This window comes from Eschscholzia californica, unplaced genomic scaffold (assembly GCF_041429995.1).
Source record: "Eschscholzia californica isolate CP2 unplaced genomic scaffold, dmEscCali1.0.p SCAF_2, whole genome shotgun sequence".
Lineage (NCBI taxonomy): Eukaryota > Viridiplantae > Streptophyta > Magnoliopsida > Ranunculales > Papaveraceae > Eschscholzia > Eschscholzia californica.
The window spans coordinates 43,713,654-43,733,320 of NW_028238309.1; the positions used below are offsets into that span (position 1 = coordinate 43,713,654).

Here is a 19,667-nt window from a genome sequence, read left to right on the forward strand (position 1 = left end):
TGAGCATGGATGTATGAGTCTCATTGTCCTCCGATGAGTGTGGTAGTATTGCTCGTAGATATGTTAAAGTGAAAATGACAGTTTTGCCAAAATGAAAATATTCCACGTTCGTAGGCCATGAACAATTTTCCATCCTCCATTCAAATGAAGACAAATCTGAAAAGCGAAAATCAACGCTCACAAATTAAATTGCGATGTGAAGTTGTGCAATTTGAATTTATTATACTTAGGGACTAAAAGACAAGAACAACATACGAAAATTCATAAACACAAGAAATTCAAGTTAAAAATATGTAGAACATACTTTCTTCCCAAATTTGGAGACGATATATAATTTGATATCGTTGTTGTTTTTCAGAGTTTTTCCTATCGGACTCGTTATAGGGTTGAGTATTAAAGTTAACAACGTACGTTATCATGTAGCGGGAGAATGTCGACAAATCAATTACCATCACACATGAACATCCTAATATATTCTTTTCATGTTATAATTGTACAAAAACTACTTATAAATCATAACAATTCTTCAAAGACATGTTCCTCCATGAAAGAATGTACCTCCCAGCTCCCACCTTTTCATTTTCCTGTGTTCATAGGTTCATGGTACAAAACTAAGAAACTTCATAAAAAAATCATGGATCTATCTACTCAAACATGCTCCATGAAATTCCTCCTGCATAACACATGATGTGTAACAAATTGAAGAAGTTACTCTTTAAATTGTTCAAAAGCAAAAGCTAACGTAACAGCTTATGCACATAGATGTTAGTAACAGTCAAGTAACCCTAAACCAGTACAGCATGCTGATTACTCTCCCTCTTTGTATGTGCTTAAATGCTTTTCGCCATGCTTATACCAGTAAACAAAGGTTGGGATCTAGATTCAAACCCTTCTGTTATCAACACTACTATCTTTGTTTTCTCTAACACCTGAAATACTCAATTAAAATTTACTCAGTTAATAATTAATTACAGAAATGAACTTAACTCTTTTGTTCCAAACTCATAGCTATATACTCATTTTAGATTTGGATGAAACTAAAGTCATCATTAGACCCACTATTCCATTTGATAACCTCTAATGATTCAGCAAAGAAGAAAATTTCAAAATGGTAAAGACATACAAAATTCATATTCAAGCAAATGAATCATAGCTTTCCAACATTAAATCCAAAAGAACATGAATGCAACAAAAAAAACAAAAAACACCAATGAATATAGTTGAGGGAGCTCACCTAGATTCTAAGATCGGAATAACTTGCATAAATGTTTTCTATCAATTGGGATAGTCTTTTTCCGAGGGTGCAGGGAGAATCTATATATTATTATGTCAACCAGCTAATTGTTTTACATACTTCATTTACAGACAATTCATTATTAGATAGTACAAAACCCACAACTAAGTTTCCGGAACTTAGATCAAGACTAATTCACCATGAACACAGACTAAAAGCTCGAGAATCTCATAAAAAATCAACCTACTTTGTCAAGAAAAGAAGATTAATCAAATAATCTAAACATTAATCAAATAATCTAAACATTAATCAAATAATCTCTCTAAAACACCAAGAACAAACTGAAATTCAAATCAGATTAAGGTTTGCCAATGGAGAAAAAGAAGATTTGAAAAAGTATCACATACCTTCTCTGATTTTGGATGATTGATTGAGGGATTTTCAAGCTCTAACCATCAATTTAAGAAAAATAACAATACACCGACACAATATAACCAAAGAACAATCGAATACCAAACATCTATCAAACTTGAACTAAACATTAATCAAATAATCTCTCTAAAACACCAAAAATAAACTGAAATTCAAATCAGATTAAGGTTCGCAGATGAAGAAAAAGAAGATTTCAAAAGTTATCACATACCTTTTCTGATTTCAGATGATTGATTGAGGGATTTTGAAGCTCTAACCATCAATTTAAGGTTTTTATTTCGAACTCTGTCTTTTTTATTCTCTTTAACCCTAAATGCCCTTTTGTTTCAATAGTGAAAATTCGACTGGCTTCCTCTTTAAAACCCAAACATCTAACCCTAGAAAATTCAACTGGGTTCCTCTCTAAAAAAAACAAAAGAAAAAATGAAACAAATGAGGGAGAAGTCACCTTTTTACCAAGGATAGGAAATGAGAAGATACGTCTAGTGCTGAGAAGATATGTCCATTCGTTGTTTAAGGCGTCCCAGTGCCAACATTAGATTTTGCTCAATCCAAGGTTGATGATATTTTTCTAGTCTCAAATATCTTCACTTGGCTAAATTTGTTTCAAACTTTTTCCACTGTAGTTATCTGAAATTATTGAGACATTTTATCAAAACTTGGAGCATATAAAATCTAGTCTAGCCAACAACGGTAAGATAACTTGGATTTTAAACTTGGAGCATATGAACTCTACTCTAGCCAATAACAGTAAGATAAATTGGATTTTAAAGTGTTTGAGACATTTTATCAAACACGTTGTGAGCATACTAACCTTGGATTTTGTTTGTGAGCATATAACTCCGGTCTATATAATAAAAACAGTAAGATAAACCAAAACTGGAATTAGATTTTGAGAAGAAAACACAAACCTCAAACACAATCAAAATCGAGAACAGAAAAATCAATGCTACTGCATATTCATTTCTATCAATGAGACTTTTGTGTTGAGATGGATGAGAATTTGTTGCTCCATTTGCATATGAATAGTAAAATCAATGCTCACGTAGAAGATTTCAAAAAAATAGAAACCATAAATGAGACTTTTTCCATGTTTGTAATCTAAAATTATTGAGACATTTTATCAAACAATGAGAATATCTTCACATTCTTGATTGAAAATTAAGATAACTTGGATTTTGAAGTGTTTGGGACATTTTATCAAACACTTTGAGAGCATATGAACTTTAGTCTAATGAACAACAATAAGATAAACCAAAACCGAAATTGGAGAAAATACAAACCTCAAACACAATCAAATCCGAAATTGGATAAACTGAATGCTACTAAATATTCATTTCTATCATCTCACATGGAAGATTTCAAAAAAATGGAAACATATATTTTTTAATAAAATAGATGAACAGAAGCAAACTGACCGATATTTTTTATTTCATTAAGATTGATGAACAGAATCAAAGATTAACAGAAGCAAAGATAAACATAACCAAACTGACCTTGCCTCCCTGCAAGGAAAAATCTGAGTAACGGAGCAAAATAAGTCTCGATCTTGATATGCCATTGTTTTAATAGAAAAAACTGAGAAGAAATGTCTCCCGAGGAAAACAGATGTGTCGGTCTAGAAATCTGGGAAACAGATGTGTGTATATGTAAATTTCCTCAAATGACGTGGGTGAATCCAAGGGTGTAGGTGAATGCTAACGTGGGACGGACGACCGGATTTATCCAGGAGTTTGTCCCAGTCAGCACCCATCCACCTGTTTTATTATATAGATTATTTGGGTTTATATTTTTTAGTCATGTTTTTTATACTAATTTACTTGTTACGGCAAAAAGGTAATTTTCTTTTATAGATAGCTAGTGCAAAAAATGCCTCAAATTTTTCTTCACTTTAGGTCTCTAAACTACTTGGTTCGGCCCTGGACTGAGGAGGCAATGCACGATAGATCGATGTCATCAGGTAGATTTTGCCTAATGGAAACACACCACTGGGGTGTTTCCGTTATTTTGATTTTGCTGCCGAAACACAAATTTTATGAACTAAAAGGGGATCGAGATCTAATATTGAGGCATCAGATTGTCTTCTGTTTATCCAAATATTGATTAGCTTTAACCAGGTAATAAGTCAACAGATTGATCGAGCACATGCAGACCCTCACCGAACCCATGTTCTGAAAGAACATGATAAGGAAGCTAGAGGCTCCCTCCCCCAGTCAAGAAGACCAGTGTCAAGAATCTCCTGATGATCTTCATAATGATTGATTGATAATAGCAAAGATGAGCTCATATATGATAAATCTCTTGTAAATCAGACAGCTCGACATCGATCATGGTCGAGGGAGTTTGACAATGCATCCCAGAAGCTCTATAACGGCTAGATCTTCGGAAGGATAAGAATATTCGTTTCGATTTCCCCAAGTCTTCAAAAATGAAAAAGTTATACCGGTCTCCCTCTTACCCTTCCAAATTATCTCGATTCTTGCTACTGTCTTCTTCGGCCATTTGCCTAATGTTTTAGGTGAAGATGAATAACCTACCGGAAGGTCTAGGTAAATAGGAGAAATGATTCTGATGAAGAAGAAATGACAGTCGAAGTCGGATCTAAAGGTTTCACTTGACGAACCACTTGCAAGGGGGATCCTAAAATGCCAAATCAAAGAACCCATGTTGGATATTTTTCATCTGTCCTATTTGTTCAAATTGAAAACCAGATGAGCCACTTCTCTAGCGCAACTCGAGTTCGATAAAAAATAACCAAACATGTAAATGATTGAAGCTTTTTTGCTGAAGATCCAAGCAGGTACCGGATCACAGATGAAGAACAAAAAAAATCTGGAGAGAGAAAGTTTGAAAACTTTAATGAGAATATGGAAGAAGATTTCCGCCTTCTTTACTCGGATCCGACGATTCGAAGATACTAAATGACGAATGAATGAAAGCCATGTGGGCAAATCAATTCGATGAATGGATGTTCAAGTGTTCAAGCATGATCCATTACCCAATTGAAACTTAATGCATACATGAACCAAACCAAGGGACGGAGCATGTGCATACCAAATGGAGCAACCATAAGTTGTGCCATGTAAGAATGAACCCCGACCATGAAGCTCGGTCAGAACATCCGAGAAGAAGGACCGCCTAGCAGAACAACCCGCTTTTCCCAAGTCTCAACAACTTTAGTTATTTAGTATCCAGTTACTTTCTCTTATCATATATGACAGGCTAGTGTAGGTCAAAGGCTCGGTAGGATCAATCTTCTCCTTAGTCTTTCTTTGTTCTACAAAGGACGGGAGGGACTCGTGTTGAGACAAATATTGGTGAACAACGATGACCAGTCAAAAAGTCAATGTGTGTACATAGGCTACATGAGCCAACCCCAAGAGAATAACTCCTCGATCCAACTAAAGAAGGAGTAGATCCGAGTCAGGCTCTACCACTTAAGCCTACCCAAAAGACTGGAGGGAGGTGACCCACGAGTCTCCTCAACATTCAAAATCTACTAGGGCTGAGAGGCAAGGACAACGTGACGGAGTTATCCCGCTCCTAAGCTCAACTCTGGATATAGAGTTAAAAGGTCGGCAACAACGACCTCGAGACCTGAAAGCTCCACTTTTTCTTTAATAACAGGTAAGTGTACGAAGATACGCACGATCGTACCACAAAACTGTTACCGACACCAAAATCATATCACGTGGGCTTGTCTCACACGCCTTAGACAAAAACACCTTTCTCCCATCCGAGAGTTACGACCGCTAACTCTCACTCAGTCAATGAAGACCATGCATAACTATAAATACTATATGATAAACCCTATTTCAGGGAGCGACTACTTGAAATCCTGAAATTCTCATCTTCATACTTTTGCCACTACTGACTTGATCGTCAGAATGTCTTGCAAGTACCCTCGACGAGCTCCTATTAGAGTAACCAGGGATTCAGAGGCAAAACAAGCAAGACGCTAATCATTACGAAGTGATAGCCGAGATATCCAAATTTTGTCATCATCACAAATACATCCAACAGTGGACATTTTGTGCACGACGGATACGATTTGATGACCCAAATGCTTGACTCATCCAAAAATCTTTTTGTCGAACTTCAATTATCAAACACCCAAATCTTACGCACTGTTCGACTATGATCCAACAACCAAAACCATTGGAACTTCAGGCATAGAGTGGAAACATCCCATGGATACATTTCAGGCGCTCCAAAAGCTCTAGATCCAAAGGGAGTCATTCCATGCTGAGTTGTGTCCATCAACAACTTAGGGATAGGGAAACAAAAATCCATGGAGAGACTTGCCTGAAGACCTCGCAAGAGCGAGACAATCCCAAAACCAATAGTAACTAATGTCAATGTCTGGTCTTTGTTAAGAACAATATAAGTTCTAACCAGCCATGCAATAGCATATTAGCATGTATTAGTCTTCGTATAGCTCAGTCATTAACTTCGAGTAGTACTACAACTAATAAAAATTCCTGATTTATTCGGTCAGTTTCATTTGATCTTTGTTATCTGGAAGAGCATCTATTACAAAAGCATTTTTTTCAAAGGAGACTTCGAAGTCTTTTGGATGGGACAAACTTTTGTTCCCTTCTCCTCTTTAATCCTTGTGTGTTTATCACTGTAGATCACAAGCTATAAACATTTTCATTAATTTTAACAAGGATAAACAATTTTTGGACATTCACATGGTTTGGTCTTGATTTATGGGTTTAGTAGCCAAGTTATATGATTTCACCAGAGCTCAATTACCAAGTCAATAATAACAAATTGTTTATGCAAGTCAATGACAAGTGTAAGTTTCTCAAAACTCTAATTTTATTCAATCAATTGAAAATGATTACAAACTCTAGCTTTTATAGTAGAGATTAGAGTTAGTTATTGTCTAACAGAAATATAACAAACATTTAACAAACTTGAAGATTAGTTAATAATCTAACTAACTTCTTTATTCTTCTTGCAGGTGTGCCTCTAGTGTATATGTTGGTGTCTTCAGAGAATAGACTAGCTGGGCTTTGACTTGGTCAATGATACCTTGACTTTGACTAAACAAATACCAATTGGGAAAACCCTAGAATCATTCTTTTCATTCTTTTCTTCTTCTGGTTGTTCTCAGCCGAAACCCTAGGTTAACATCCCCCCTCAAACCGATGGGGAAGAAGGATGATGAACCATGAGTTTGCTTCTTAGTTTGTGAAATAGATCAAAAGAAAGTCCCTTTGTAAAGATATCGGCTAGTTGATCTGATGTAGAGACATGATGAACAACAACCGAGCCATCAGTAACCAAGTCGCGAACATAATGGAAATCGACCTCGATGTGCTTCGTTCTTGCATGAAATATTGGGTTAGAAGCAAGGTATTTGGCGCTAATATTGTCAAAAAACAGCACAAAAGGCTTGATCAATGGAAGACGAAGTTCACTCATGAGGTAAGAGATCCAAACCACTTCTGTTGCTACCGATGATAGGGCTTTATACTCGGCTTCAGTTGAGGACTGAGCAACAGTAGCTTGTTTTTTCGAACTCCACGAAATAAGATTACCCCCAAAAAGCACACAATAACCACCAGTCGATTTTCTGGAATCTGGGCATCCAGCCCAATCAGAATCTGAATAAGCTGTGAGAGTTGATAAATTTCCAGCAGAAATACTAATACCCGACCCCATTGAACCCTTTAGGTATCTTAAAATTTTCTTGACAATAATCATGTGTGTTGTTGTTGGTTTATGCATAAACTGGGAGGCATAATTCACTGCAAAGGATATATCAGGACGAGTAAGAGTGAGATACTGAAGAGCTCCCACCAAGCTCCTGTATTCAGTAGGGCTGGATAATGCAGTGCCATCAGTAAGTGATACCCTATGCCCACTAGAAACTGGTAATTTTGATGGCTTTGAATCAAGTAAATTTGCCTTTTGTAGCAGTTGTAGAGTGTATTTCTGTTGAGTAAGAACCATATGCTTCTGTAGAGGATCAGTGTTTACCTCTATACCAAGAAAATTGGACAACTGACCTAAATCCTTCATTTTGAATGCTGAACTGAGATCAGAGATTAAATTGTTGATCTGAATAATAGAACTACCAGTAAGGATGATATCATCCACATATAGTAAGAGCACTAGCATATCAGAGTTGCAGTGATAAACAAACATAGAGAGATCAGTCTTACTCTTTTGAAAACCATACTTGTATAAAAAATTGGCAAATTTGTTGTACCAAGCTCTGGGTGCTTGTTTCAAGCCATATAGAGCTTTGTGAAGGTGGCAAACATAGTTCTCTTTACCTGGTTGAATGAACCCAGGTGGTTGAATCATAAAAACAGCTTCATCCAATGTGCCATGAAGAAAGCATTTGATACATCAAGCTGTTTGATATGCCAAGAATTACTTACTGCCACTGTCAAAATGAGTCTGATAGTATTGGCCTTGACTACAGGACTAAATGTTTCTTCATAGTCCACCCCTTCCTGTTGATGAAAGCCTTTGGCTACAAGTCTAGCCTTGTATCTCTCAATAGTACCATCACTCTTTTGCTTCAATTTAAAGACCCATTTGCAGCCTAGAATATTCATTTGAGAAGTATATGGAACAAGAGACCATGTCTCATTCTGTTGTAAAGCTAGATATTCTTCATTCATAGCCTTACACCATTCTTCACTCTTAGCTGCTTCCTTATAAGTTGAGGGTTCAGATGGTAGTTGAAGAATAGATAAGTAAGCTACACTAAGAGTGTGAGGTGATGAGAAATGAGCCACAAAATCACTTGGTAGTTGCTTACTTTTGATTATACCATTCCTGCCCCTAGTTATAATCTGAGTAGTTGTTGGCAATTCTGAATCAGCTGGTGTACTAACAGTAGAGTTAGGTGTCCCTGATTCATGAGAGGGTAAACAACTAGGCCCTGAACTAGCTGGTGTGCTAGGACTAATACTAGATGTACCTAGTTCAGGGTGATCAGATGAATTTAAGACAATAGAGGGTAAAGGTAATGATATATGTGGTTTAGTAGCCTGGTCACACCCAGACTATTTTTCAGAGATGTTAGCATAAGGAAAATTGCTCTCATCAAAAGAAACATGTCTGGATATATATAGTCTCTTTGTACTAGGTTCATAACACCTATAACCTTTGTGTTCATTGCTGTACCCCAAAAAGACACATTTGATGCTTTTAGGACTGAGTTTATACTTTCTTAACTCTCCTAAGTGTGGATAGCATGCACAACCAAAAAATTTAAAGTCTGAATAGTCAAGAATCATGTGAAAGAGGACCTCAAAAGGTGAAACTCCATGAAGTGTCTTTGTGGGAATTCTATTTATGATGTAAACTGCTGTACTAAATGCATCAAACCATAAATGTTTGGGTAAAGAACAGTGAAAGGATAGAGTATTACCTAACTCAGTAATATGTCTATGTTTTCTCTCAGCTTTTCCATTTTGCTGAGAGGTATATGGACAAGAACTCCTGAAAATAATGCCATTAGTATCCAAAAAAGCCCTGAAAGCACCTTTTTGTAATTCAGGTGCACCATCAGACTGAAAATAGACTATTTTTTCTTTGAGAAGATTCTCATTGGTTGCCTTGAAATGGGTAAAGCATTTCACACTGTCTGACCTTGCTTTCATAGCATATACCCAACTATATTTACTGTAATCATCCAAAAACAGAATGTAATATTTTGCTCCATTTGGAGTAGAGATGGGTGCTGGTCCCCATATATCACAATGTACCAAGTGTAATGGGGTATTTGTTGTAGTGGTGGATGATTCAAAAGGTAAGCATTTGTTCTTTCCTAGAGCACAAGAATTACAGAAGTACTTATCACTAGTATCTGACAGTAGTATTTTGTTCTCTTGATTTAACTGTTTTATAATACCACAATGAGAATGACCAAGCCTAGCATGCCAAGTATCATAAGAGGTTGCTGTTTGAGCTGTATGAGCTTTTATAGACCTAGATTGAAGAAAATCCCCTTGAACTTCAATAGGATACAAATTATTCCTAACAGGACCCTCTGCCAGAATTTTATGAGACCAAATGTCCTTAATATTATACCCCCAGGGCATAAATTCTACTGAAACTGAGTTGTCCTTTGTAAATTTTGATATAGACAACAAGTTCCTTTTTAGGCTAGGTACACACAATACTTTGTGAAGATCAAAAACACAATTTGAGGTAGAAAGTTTAGAAGTACCTGTACTGGAAATTTGTAGGAATTTTCCACTACCAACCATTACTGCCTCATTTCCTTTGTAAACTTGGGAAGAAGATAGATTCTCAGCTGAGTGGGTCATGTGGCTACTAGCTCCTGTATCAGCTAGCCAAGCTTGATCTTTAACAGCTGACTGAGTAGATACAGTTAGAGTATAGCACTCTTCATGAGGAAAATATGAATTACAATCTTCAAATACATCATCATGAATTTGTTCAATGGCAGTATAGCATTCTTCAAATATATCTTCATCCTCATTTGGTTTATCTTGAGTACAATCATAGATAACAGCAGTATTACATTCTAGAAGAGCTTCTTCTTCATAAGGGTATGAGTACAATTGTTCATCACTTTCCTTTTCAATTTTTTGATTAAGTTCTTCAGTATGATATCCTGTTTGAGGCTTGTTTGGTTTATATCTGAAATAACAGACAGTTGCTACATGTCCCCATCTCTTACAAATTCCACATGGTACTGTGGAAAAATCAAAATCATCAGCCTTTTTATGTTGGGACTAGGAATTTTGGGTATTTGAGGATGAACTCTCTATTTTAGCATATGCTTGATTCTTATAATAGGTTGGGGATGGTTTGTTCCTCATAATCTGTTTAGGAACTGATCTTCTAACATAGTATACTTCATGATCTGATTCTTTTGCAAGTAACCATTGCTCATGTTGAATGAGCCTAGATTTTAGTTGGGCTAAAGAAAGTAGTTCATTATTTGCCCTTAATGCAATGGTAAATTGATCATAGTCAGATGGCAGACCTTGTATTGCTATTCTGACTAGCTCATGATCACTAATTCTGTCATGAACAGAGATTAAAGCATCTGAAATCTGCTTTAATTCTCTTAAGTATTCAGAAATGGAAGCACTTCCCTTTTTAAGACTTTGTAATTTCCTCCTTAACTGATCCTTTTTGGATTCTAAACCTTCATTGTTTGTAAGTTCTAGATAGTCCCAGATTTCTTGTGCAGTTTGAAGTCCATAGATATCATAATAAATGGATTTGGAGAGAGTACTCTTAAGGTAAGATTTCACAAAACTCTCTCTACTTCTCCAAATCAGAAACTCAGGATTCACCTGTTCTATGCCATTTATTATTTTGATTTGAGCTGGTACTTCAATAGAACCATTTACAAACCCTAGAAGTTCATATGTACTTAACATTGTTTCAACTTGGTCCTTCCACATCAAATAATTGGTTTCATCTAGCTTTTCAGTTATGAAATTAGTAACAGAGGATATAGGAGGAAGATTACCTGAATTAGCAGAAGACATGATGAGAGAAAACCTTGCTTAGAAAAAGGCCGAAAAAACAGTAAGTTGTTGAAGATATTTGTTGATTTTACTTTTGATTTTACTTGATTTTGATTAGAACTTGATCTTGATTTTACTTGATTTTGATCTTGATTTTACTTGATTTTGATCTTGAAGATGATAATTTTACTTGATTTTAACACTTCTTGCAATTTTGTTGTGATTTTGCGAGAAAATGGAGATGATGAAAGATTGCTGTTGAGTATAGATGAGAAACCCTAGAATGATCTAACCTGAAATCTGATACCATGTAAGTTTCTCAAAACTCTAATTTTATTCAATCAATTGAAAATGATTACAAACTCTAGCTTTTATAGTAGAGATTAGAGTTAGTTATTGTCTAACAGAAATATAACAAACATTTAACAAACTTGAAGATTAGTTAATAATCTAACTAACTTCTTTATTCTTCTTGCAGGTGTGCCTCTAGTGTATATGTTGGTGTCTTCAGAGAATAGACTAGCTGGGCTTTGACTTGGTCTATGATACCTTGACTTTGACTAAACAAATACCAATTGGGAAAACCCTAGAATCATTCTTTTCATTCTTTTCTTCTTCTGGTTGTTCTCAGCCGAAACCCTAGGTTAACAACAAGCTTCTACTATGGATGCACGTACATAAAAAGTATAAAAATGATATAATTAGGGCATCTTGTCTGCCATACCCAATTAACCAGATAAGTTGTCCGGTGTCATAGCTATTGTTGAGCTCAAATTCAGCCATCTCGAAAAATCCTAGACTTCACTGAGTGGTATTATGTGTTATTTTAGACCAAGGACAGCTGAGTTGGAACTCCTGGTGAAATTCTGGTTATGTTAAAATAAGGGCAGGTGGGCAACCGCTAGGATGCCGTCCCAGACGACCATTATTGGAGTGACCCCAACGGTCATCATTGGAGTGACCCCAACGGTCATCATTGGAGTGACCCCAACGGTCATCTTGGACCCTTCAGCCGACCCAATTTGTTGGGTCGCTGAAATGGAGAGCGGAGCCTCAGCTCAGCCCCTTCCGACCCGGACCCAAAATTTGAATTTTGAACTTGAGTTGTCCCGCGTTGGAGGTGCTTTTATTCTTTGGCAAAAATGAGTGATTGAACTTGCTCCCGTTTTAGTTGGTTGTTGAATCATCCCTAACCGTAGCAAATAAGTTATGAATTCTCATGTACTACCTAATTACTGTGAGAATAATCCTACATGGAAGAAGGGATAACTAACAACCAAAAATATAACGTATAGGTCATCTCCACTCATTGTTAATTGGTTTTAAGTTTGATGACCACAAAGGCACAAACTTAACATGGTACCAGAGTTAGGTCCGCATGCGATAGCCGCATGTGATAGGCTTAAAAGCCACATGTGTTCCACGTCACCCGACACAAAAAAAAAAAGCACGTGTTAGGCTAACCACGTAACACATGAGGGGGCGTGCGAGAATAGTCCTACATAGGAGAAAGGGTAACTAGCAACTAAGATTATAATGTAAATGTCATCTCCACTCATTGTCAATTGATTTTGAGCTAGATGATCAGACGCACAAACTTGACAATTACTTCTTTTTTTGTCAAATTATCTTTATTTCACTTTCCTCTTCTCTTTCATCTTCTCACAATTTTCAGAATCTTTCTTTATCTTCAAATCCTTCTTCTTTCTCATCTCTTAATCCTTCTTCTTTCTCTTCACGTTCTTGTCTTTTTATCTCTTTCTCTTATCCTGAGAAATTTATATAATATTTTACCTTTTTATATATGGTAATTTTATTTTCATTCAAATTATTTACACCATCCAGAAAAAGGGTATTTTGAGCTTACCCCCAACACTAATTAGTAATTGAGTTTACCCCCTTCAATAATTAGTAATTGAGCTTACTCCTAGAATTTAGATTTTGAAATCACAATTATTACAAATGATAATTTGGTCATATATGGAAACTAAATTACTTGTGATGGTTGGATTGGAAAGCTCAATTACTATTTTTTATCTGTTTCTCATTTGCACCACTTTTCATATTTAGTAAATAGAAAATCCTCTTGTGACTTCCCCGAGCATTGGAAGTTATATTTTTTTTCTCCCTTTCTAACCTTGAAACCAGCATTCAATTACATTTACTTTATAGGCTTATTTCGAAAAATCATGTGTGAAGAGAGGATTAAATAAGAAAATCAAAAAAAGAAGTACGTTTCTGGCACGTGAAGATTAGTATAGATTAGTCACCTACCATGACGCAAATTAAAAAAATACCAAGTGGACACGAAACAAAAAAAGTCTTCGCCCGTTTCAATTTTTACTTATTAGAAACAGGGGAAAAAGACAGAGGACAAACTAAAGAGAAAGAGAGAAAGATGAAGAAGTACGACCAAGTGAGAGAAACAGTTACAGAAGCTAATGCACCAGAGGAAGAAATTGTATTTGTCCGTCTTCTCTGGGTTGATGCTGCTGGACTTCATCGATGTCGTGTAAGTTTGTTACTTCTAATCCAATCTAGCTTCAATCTTGTTATGGGTTTTGCTTGTTTTCTAGTAATCTAAAATCGGATTCTTTAGCGTTTGTGCTATAACACAATGTGGGACTATTGATGTCTTGTTAATAGTATTGTAAGTTTATAATTTCAGGTGGTTCCGGTGAAACGATTCTATGATGTTGTTAAAAGCAAAGGAGTAGGTTTAACTTGTGCATCTATGGCATTACCTTCATGTTATGATGGACCAGCTGATGGTAGTAACCTATCAGGGGTTGGAGAGATTAGACTGATACCTGATCTTTCAACCAAGTTTAGGCTTCCATGGTACTATAATCTTCTTCTTAATTAGATCATAATCTACAAACCCAAATTGGGTTTGTATGTGTTCTTTCTTATGTTAACAAATTATAGTTCGATTCGTTAAAGGTCTAAACGGGAAGAAATCGTTTTGGCTGATATGGAACTTAAGCCTGGTGAAGCTTGGGAATATTGTCCAAGGAATGCTTTACGAAGAGTTTCGAAAATCTTGAAAGATGAATTTAACTTGGTATGTGTTTTTTTAGATATTTCGAGTTCATTAATGTATTATGCACAAATTTTTTGCTCGTATGTGATCCTTAAATATAATGTTTTTCAGGAAGTGAATGCTGGTTTTGAAAATGAGTTTTATCTTTTGAAAGTTGCAATAAGGTTTGTTATCATTTTTTCTGTTAGGTGACATTTTTTTTCAAATTCAGATCTGAAATCTGACTCAAGTTTTACAGGGAAGGAAAGGAAGAATGGGTACCATTTGACTCAACACCCTACTGTTCTTCTTCGGCGTTTGACGCTGCTTCCTTTTTACTCCAGGAAATGAACTCTGCACTTGAATCCATGAATATTTCAGTTGAACAGGTACTATAAATCCTTGTAGAGTTCTTATTTAGATGTTTGTGGAAATCGTATAAATGAAACTTCCATGTAAAAACTTCACAATTTCAACAAAAAATCAGTTAAGCTCGTACTCCTATTTCCTTAGACGTGTTTGTTGAATAACTCAAATAGCCACAGTCAACTATTTAGACAAGTCAGACAAACAAATCCGATAAAAACTTGAATCTGAAAATCCCAATGTCGCAGGTTCACGCAGAATCCGGGAATGGACAATTCGAAATATGTTTAGGGCATACAGTTTGTATGGCTTCTGCTGACAAGTTAGTTTACACTCGGGAAGTTGTAAGGGCAGTTGCAAGAAAACATGGTCTTCTGGCAACTTTTGTGCCGAAGTAAGTATCGTGATTTAGTTCATTAGTTTATGCTTTGATAAACTGCATCTTCTATTTTGAAACAGTAAGATTCAAACTCTAATCTTCTCAGTAATAAACTGCATTTTCTGTGCATTCAAATATCCAAATTCCCAACGTTTTCTCGCCCAAGTGTCTCATACTAGTGTATCACTTTGGGCCTCTCAGATACTCTTTGGATGATATCGGATCTGGATCACATGTGCATCTTAGTCTCTGGCAGAACGGGAATAACGTATATATGGCGCCTGATGAATCGTCACGATACGGAATGTCAAAACTTGGAGAAGAGTTCATGGCAGGAGTTTTTTGTCATCTTCCTTCAATCTTAGCATTTACAGCCCCAATTCCAAACAGGTAATTTCAATTCCATTGACCTTTGAATCTTCGCTCTGGACTTATCCAAACTATATTTCTAAATACAACGATGCGAAAACAGCCCTAAAAAATGGACCGACCACAGGCCAAAAGTCGACGTGACCAACTCTTATTGGATGGCCCGTTACTATCTCCACACGGCCTTATCCAGTGGGAATGGCCCACGACGGCTTTCAACCTGGAGTAGGACCATTTTCGGCCATTTAGCATTTTTCTTCTAAATAATACTGTAGTTTTTTTTACCATGTTAACTGATTCTCTTTTTCACAAAATTTAATTTTATGTTTAGTTATGATCGCCTTCAACCACATACATGGAGTGGAGCTTACCATTGTTGGGGAAAAGAAAACAAAGAAGCTCCCTTGAGAACTGCTTGTCCTCCGGGAATATCTCATGGATTTGTTAGCAACTTCGAGATTAAACCTTTTGATGGATGCACAAATCCATACTTAGGTTTGGCTTCAATTCTTGCTGCTGGAATTGATGGACTTCGAAAACATCTGAGTTTGCCCGAACCCGTTGGTATGACTTTTTTTATCTAGTTTTCATGACGTTCCTAAAAAGCTACCTGATTATATTCCATTTATAAATCTATCGTAAAGAAGATAATTGACGTTATTGGAGCCAAAGGGACGGTAGGCAAAATGTCCCATCACTTGGTAGATTCGTGTAACCATCGCAATGAATTAGACGAAACATCCTAAAACGTCCGAAACTGAATTTGTTATTTTCCGCCTTAATTAGGTGTTGTTTGGTCTTTGCCCAAGTTAAAATACTGGGACTCTTGTATAATTTTTTTGCCTCTATTTCTTTTTGCCTGGACCACAACTATGTAAGAAAAGCCCAAGATTTGAGCCCAAATACGAAAAAAAACTCAATTTTTAAACTGTTGGCAATACTTTTGAAACTGTTACAACACTTTTGAAACTGTGACAACATATATAATTATGTGTGAACAAAAACAAATTTGTTCATACATTTACAAAATTGTTAAGAGCAAATAAAAAGTTGTTGAGAGCAAATTGTGTTTTGTTCAGAAATTTTCATGAATGTTTTGTAATTTTAAATTTTGGGTTTTTTTTTGCATTATTATTTCGGGTTGGGCTTCATTTGATATTTTGACCCGAATTTTGGGCCTTATAATTTTCCTCTCTGCCTGGACAGAGACAGATCCCTGTGATGTCAAGGGACTTCAAAGATTGCCAACCCAACTAGGTGAAGCCGTAGAAGCTCTTGAGAAAGATGTGATTTTGAAAGAGTTTATTGGTGAAAAACTTGTTACAGCTATAACAAGTGTTCGTAAGGTAATTTCCTAATTTATAGATGGACAAAAATAGATATATAGACAAAAAATAATAGTGTTGTCCGAAAAAGTAAACCAAAATCTGAAGTGGACGACTGGACTCCGCCCCATATTTCCCATCCAACAGGTTTCGGCTGCCTACTTTGAATTTCTGCCCACTTTTTCAAACACTCTATCGAAGTTGAATAGATAAGAATAGCATTTCAATATTTTGGATTACCTTTTTTTTCTTGATCGGTACAATAATTTGTATGGATGGGTTGGTGGTGCAGGCAGAGATTGATTATTACTCCAAGCACAAGGATGCATTCAAGCAACTTATACACAAATACTAGTACGTGAAGGTCTGCGAATTTGGGCCAGTGTACTTGGTTATTTTAATTATAGGGTCCAATAATATCACAAAATAGTATGATTCTCGAAGTTATGAGCGTATTCTTACGAATATCTATCATATATTTTATAATTATCTTCGAATAGATGATATTTTAGAAGAAAGGTCTAAGAATCAACTAGTGATATAATCTTCTCCCACTAGAAATAGAAGATCTTTTGTTTTGTGCAAAAAAACAAATAGCACTCATCATGTGTCTTTGTCTTTTCCATTGTATTGGTTATTAGTAAGACACTAAGACTTCTCTTCATCTTCATCTCTTTCATCAAAAAAAAAAGACTTCTCTTCATCTAGAAGACTATAACATTTTATGATCATCACATGCTTCTCCATTGAACTTATAGTCATTCTATGAAAAGATCCGAAAACCTTCCCTTTTCCTAAGTTTCAACTCTTATGGCATGCATCTTGCTATTCTTCTACTCTTCTAGATGACAACTAAAGCTTTAGTTCATTCCGTGAGAGAAAAAGTTAGGTAGGTCGGTGCGTGGGACGCCCAAAACAAAAATATAATGAATTTTAAGGCCTAAATTTCATTAAAAAAAAGTGTCAAATTTTATAGGCAATGCCCAAAATTGTTAATAGGCAATCTCGCTAAAGGCGGACTCTAGTTTCGTTAGAGGCAATGTGTGGGTAGGAGGCAATGTGTTTGCCCATGTTAGACGGTTAGGTAACGGTTAGTAAAAAAATCTTGACTTAACCCCTCCCTCCAACCGAGAAATCAAAATCACGACTGTGTTCTTCTTCTCTTGCAAATCGACTCTCTCTCACTCTTTTTGTCTAAATCAGGCACTAGGGCTTACCAACACAAGATCCCTTGTTACTCTCTTCTCCATTTCTCTCGCATTTTCTCTGCCCATAAAACCCTTGAGTTTTGGAGATCGAATTTTCTTCAAAATATTTGTTCCAAAACTTTATTTCTTTGTGCGCGGTTGTTTGGAGTCTTCGTTGAAGCGTTTCTACTGGCTATTTTAGTTCGGAGTTGAGGCAATCATTAGAAGATGTTAACCTTGTAGTCTTCTCTAGAATTGAAATCGGTTATCCTGGACTGGTAAGTCAGTTACAAATCTTACGATGTCACCGATTTAAAGATGCTAACCAAAATTATGTTTTTGTTGTTGAATCGGTTGGGCCCGTACAGATGGGGGCAGTGGCAATCGGTGAGCTCGTACTGATGAGGGTAGTGCCAGTCGGTCCTGCCTCACCGATTTCAATGACATAAAGCATGTATGTTAATTCAGTCTAGTCATACCGCGGTTTAGACACGGACTCTTTCAAACCAGCCCGATTTCAAGGTCGATGCCTATTTTTTCTTATTAATCAATGTCGAGATTTACTCCTTCAAACACGAATTAAAATATTAGAGAATACTCACATACCTCTTTAGAACTAGAATTTTGCCCATAAATCGTTTTGTTGTAGTCTTTTGAGGTTTCCCCAATGTTTTTGGAACTTTCTTCATCCATTGTGGTCTCAAACAAATATGATACCTCTTGCACTTAGAGTTTGAAGGGGCGAACAGAATGGGCTCCAACACATAATCGATGTGGTAAACTCGTTTTAAAAGTCGTCGTTGACCGGTGACATTGATATTTTCCGTGAGATGAAGCTAGGGTTTAGGGAATCGGGGTTGACATCCAAGGTTTGATTTAGTTTCTGATTTTGAAGAGAGAGAGAGAGAAATAGAACTTGGGTGAAGATAACCCTCAAATTCGGTTAACTAGGGCATTGCGTTTAAGCAAACATGGTTATATTGAATTGACTGACTCAAGTTTGCAATATACATTCCTTTTAACAAGTTTGGGCATTGCACTCAGACTCTGTAGCTTAAGGTAACAGTGGTCGTTTGGAGTAAGGGATCTCAAAATGTTTGGGGGCCAGGATGATTATTCTGCATAAAATGGGTGAATCTTAGCTTGTGTGGTCTGATTATTGCGAGAAACTCGCAAAGCTTCGCATTACAACATGAATTTGATAGAAGTTGGACTCACGTCGAGTTAGAGCCTCATTAACGTTAATACTTTGTTCCATATTGTTAGATCGATGGAGACTAAGGTCTACTGGAGGTTTCACAACTAGTTTATCAATTTTGTTGAACCTCTCTAGAATTGTGTTAATATAATGTGTTGGAGATAAAACTATTCTATTAGATGTTCTAAATGTCTTGATTCCAATGGACATGAATTCCCAGCCGAAGTTATCGATCAAATGCAAGCAAGGTTATTTTTGTGTTCCAAGATAGAGAGGTAGTCAGTGAGAGCGAAAGAGATAGAGAGGGAGAGGGATAGAGAGAGAGAGAGAGAGAGAGAGAGAGAGAGAGAGCGAAAGTAGCAAGGTAGAGACAGGAAACCGTGAGTGAAAGAGGAGATTAGAGTAGAGAGAAGAGGTGACAATCGTGAACAGAATGGTGGTGACCGGAAGTTGTGGTGGTGAAGGTGATAGAGAAGACGAAGATTAGGAGGCAATGTTTGATGAAGTGAATTTTCAGACCAAAATAAAATATGCCCCCAGAATAGACGAAAAATATAACCTGGAGATTATTTTTTATGCCCGCGGCCTTTAATTTTCTTATATCAAATTCATTTATAACCTTTTCAACAAAAAAAAAAAAAAAATTCATTTATAACCAATGGTCATTTAGCTGTCT

The 19,667-nt window shown here is 36.3% G+C and overlaps 1 protein-coding gene and 1 long non-coding RNA gene across 5 annotated transcripts; one reads left to right on the forward strand and one right to left on the reverse strand.

Annotated features, from left to right (window-relative positions):
• Window positions 1–304: 304 nt before the first annotated feature.
• Window positions 305–3,295, reverse strand: LOC147558164 (uncharacterized). Of its 3 annotated transcripts, none has more exons than XR_015234275.1 (3): window positions 3,163–3,295; window positions 2,481–2,513; window positions 305–2,296 (listed from the first exon to the last, which is right to left on the reverse strand). It is a non-coding gene; the product is annotated as an uncharacterized LOC147558164 (long non-coding RNA). The 3 variants fall into 3 exon arrangements; XR_015234277.1 differs by lacking the exon at window positions 2,481–2,513 and having other exon boundaries at window positions 461–929; window positions 2,115–2,296; XR_015234276.1 differs by lacking the exon at window positions 2,481–2,513 and having other exon boundaries at window positions 461–2,296.
• A 9,949-nt stretch (window positions 3,296–13,244) lies between these two features.
• Window positions 13,245–17,270, forward strand: LOC147558165 (uncharacterized). 2 transcript variants are annotated; one of them, XM_086659702.1, is made up of 10 exons: window positions 13,245–13,657; window positions 13,814–13,986; window positions 14,089–14,209; window positions 14,300–14,352; window positions 14,427–14,556; window positions 14,782–14,927; window positions 15,114–15,302; window positions 15,613–15,845; window positions 16,488–16,627; window positions 16,899–17,270. In XM_086659702.1, exons 1-10 carry the CDS (start codon window positions 13,421–13,423, stop codon window positions 16,959–16,961), a joined length of 1,485 nt encoding a protein of 494 aa, XP_086515828.1. In that variant the 5' UTR covers window positions 13,245–13,420; the 3' UTR covers window positions 16,962–17,270. The 2 variants fall into 2 exon arrangements, with proteins under 2 accessions (XP_086515828.1, XP_086515829.1); XM_086659703.1 differs by having other exon boundaries at window positions 16,494–16,627.
• The last annotated feature ends 2,397 nt before the right edge of the window (window positions 17,271–19,667 follow it).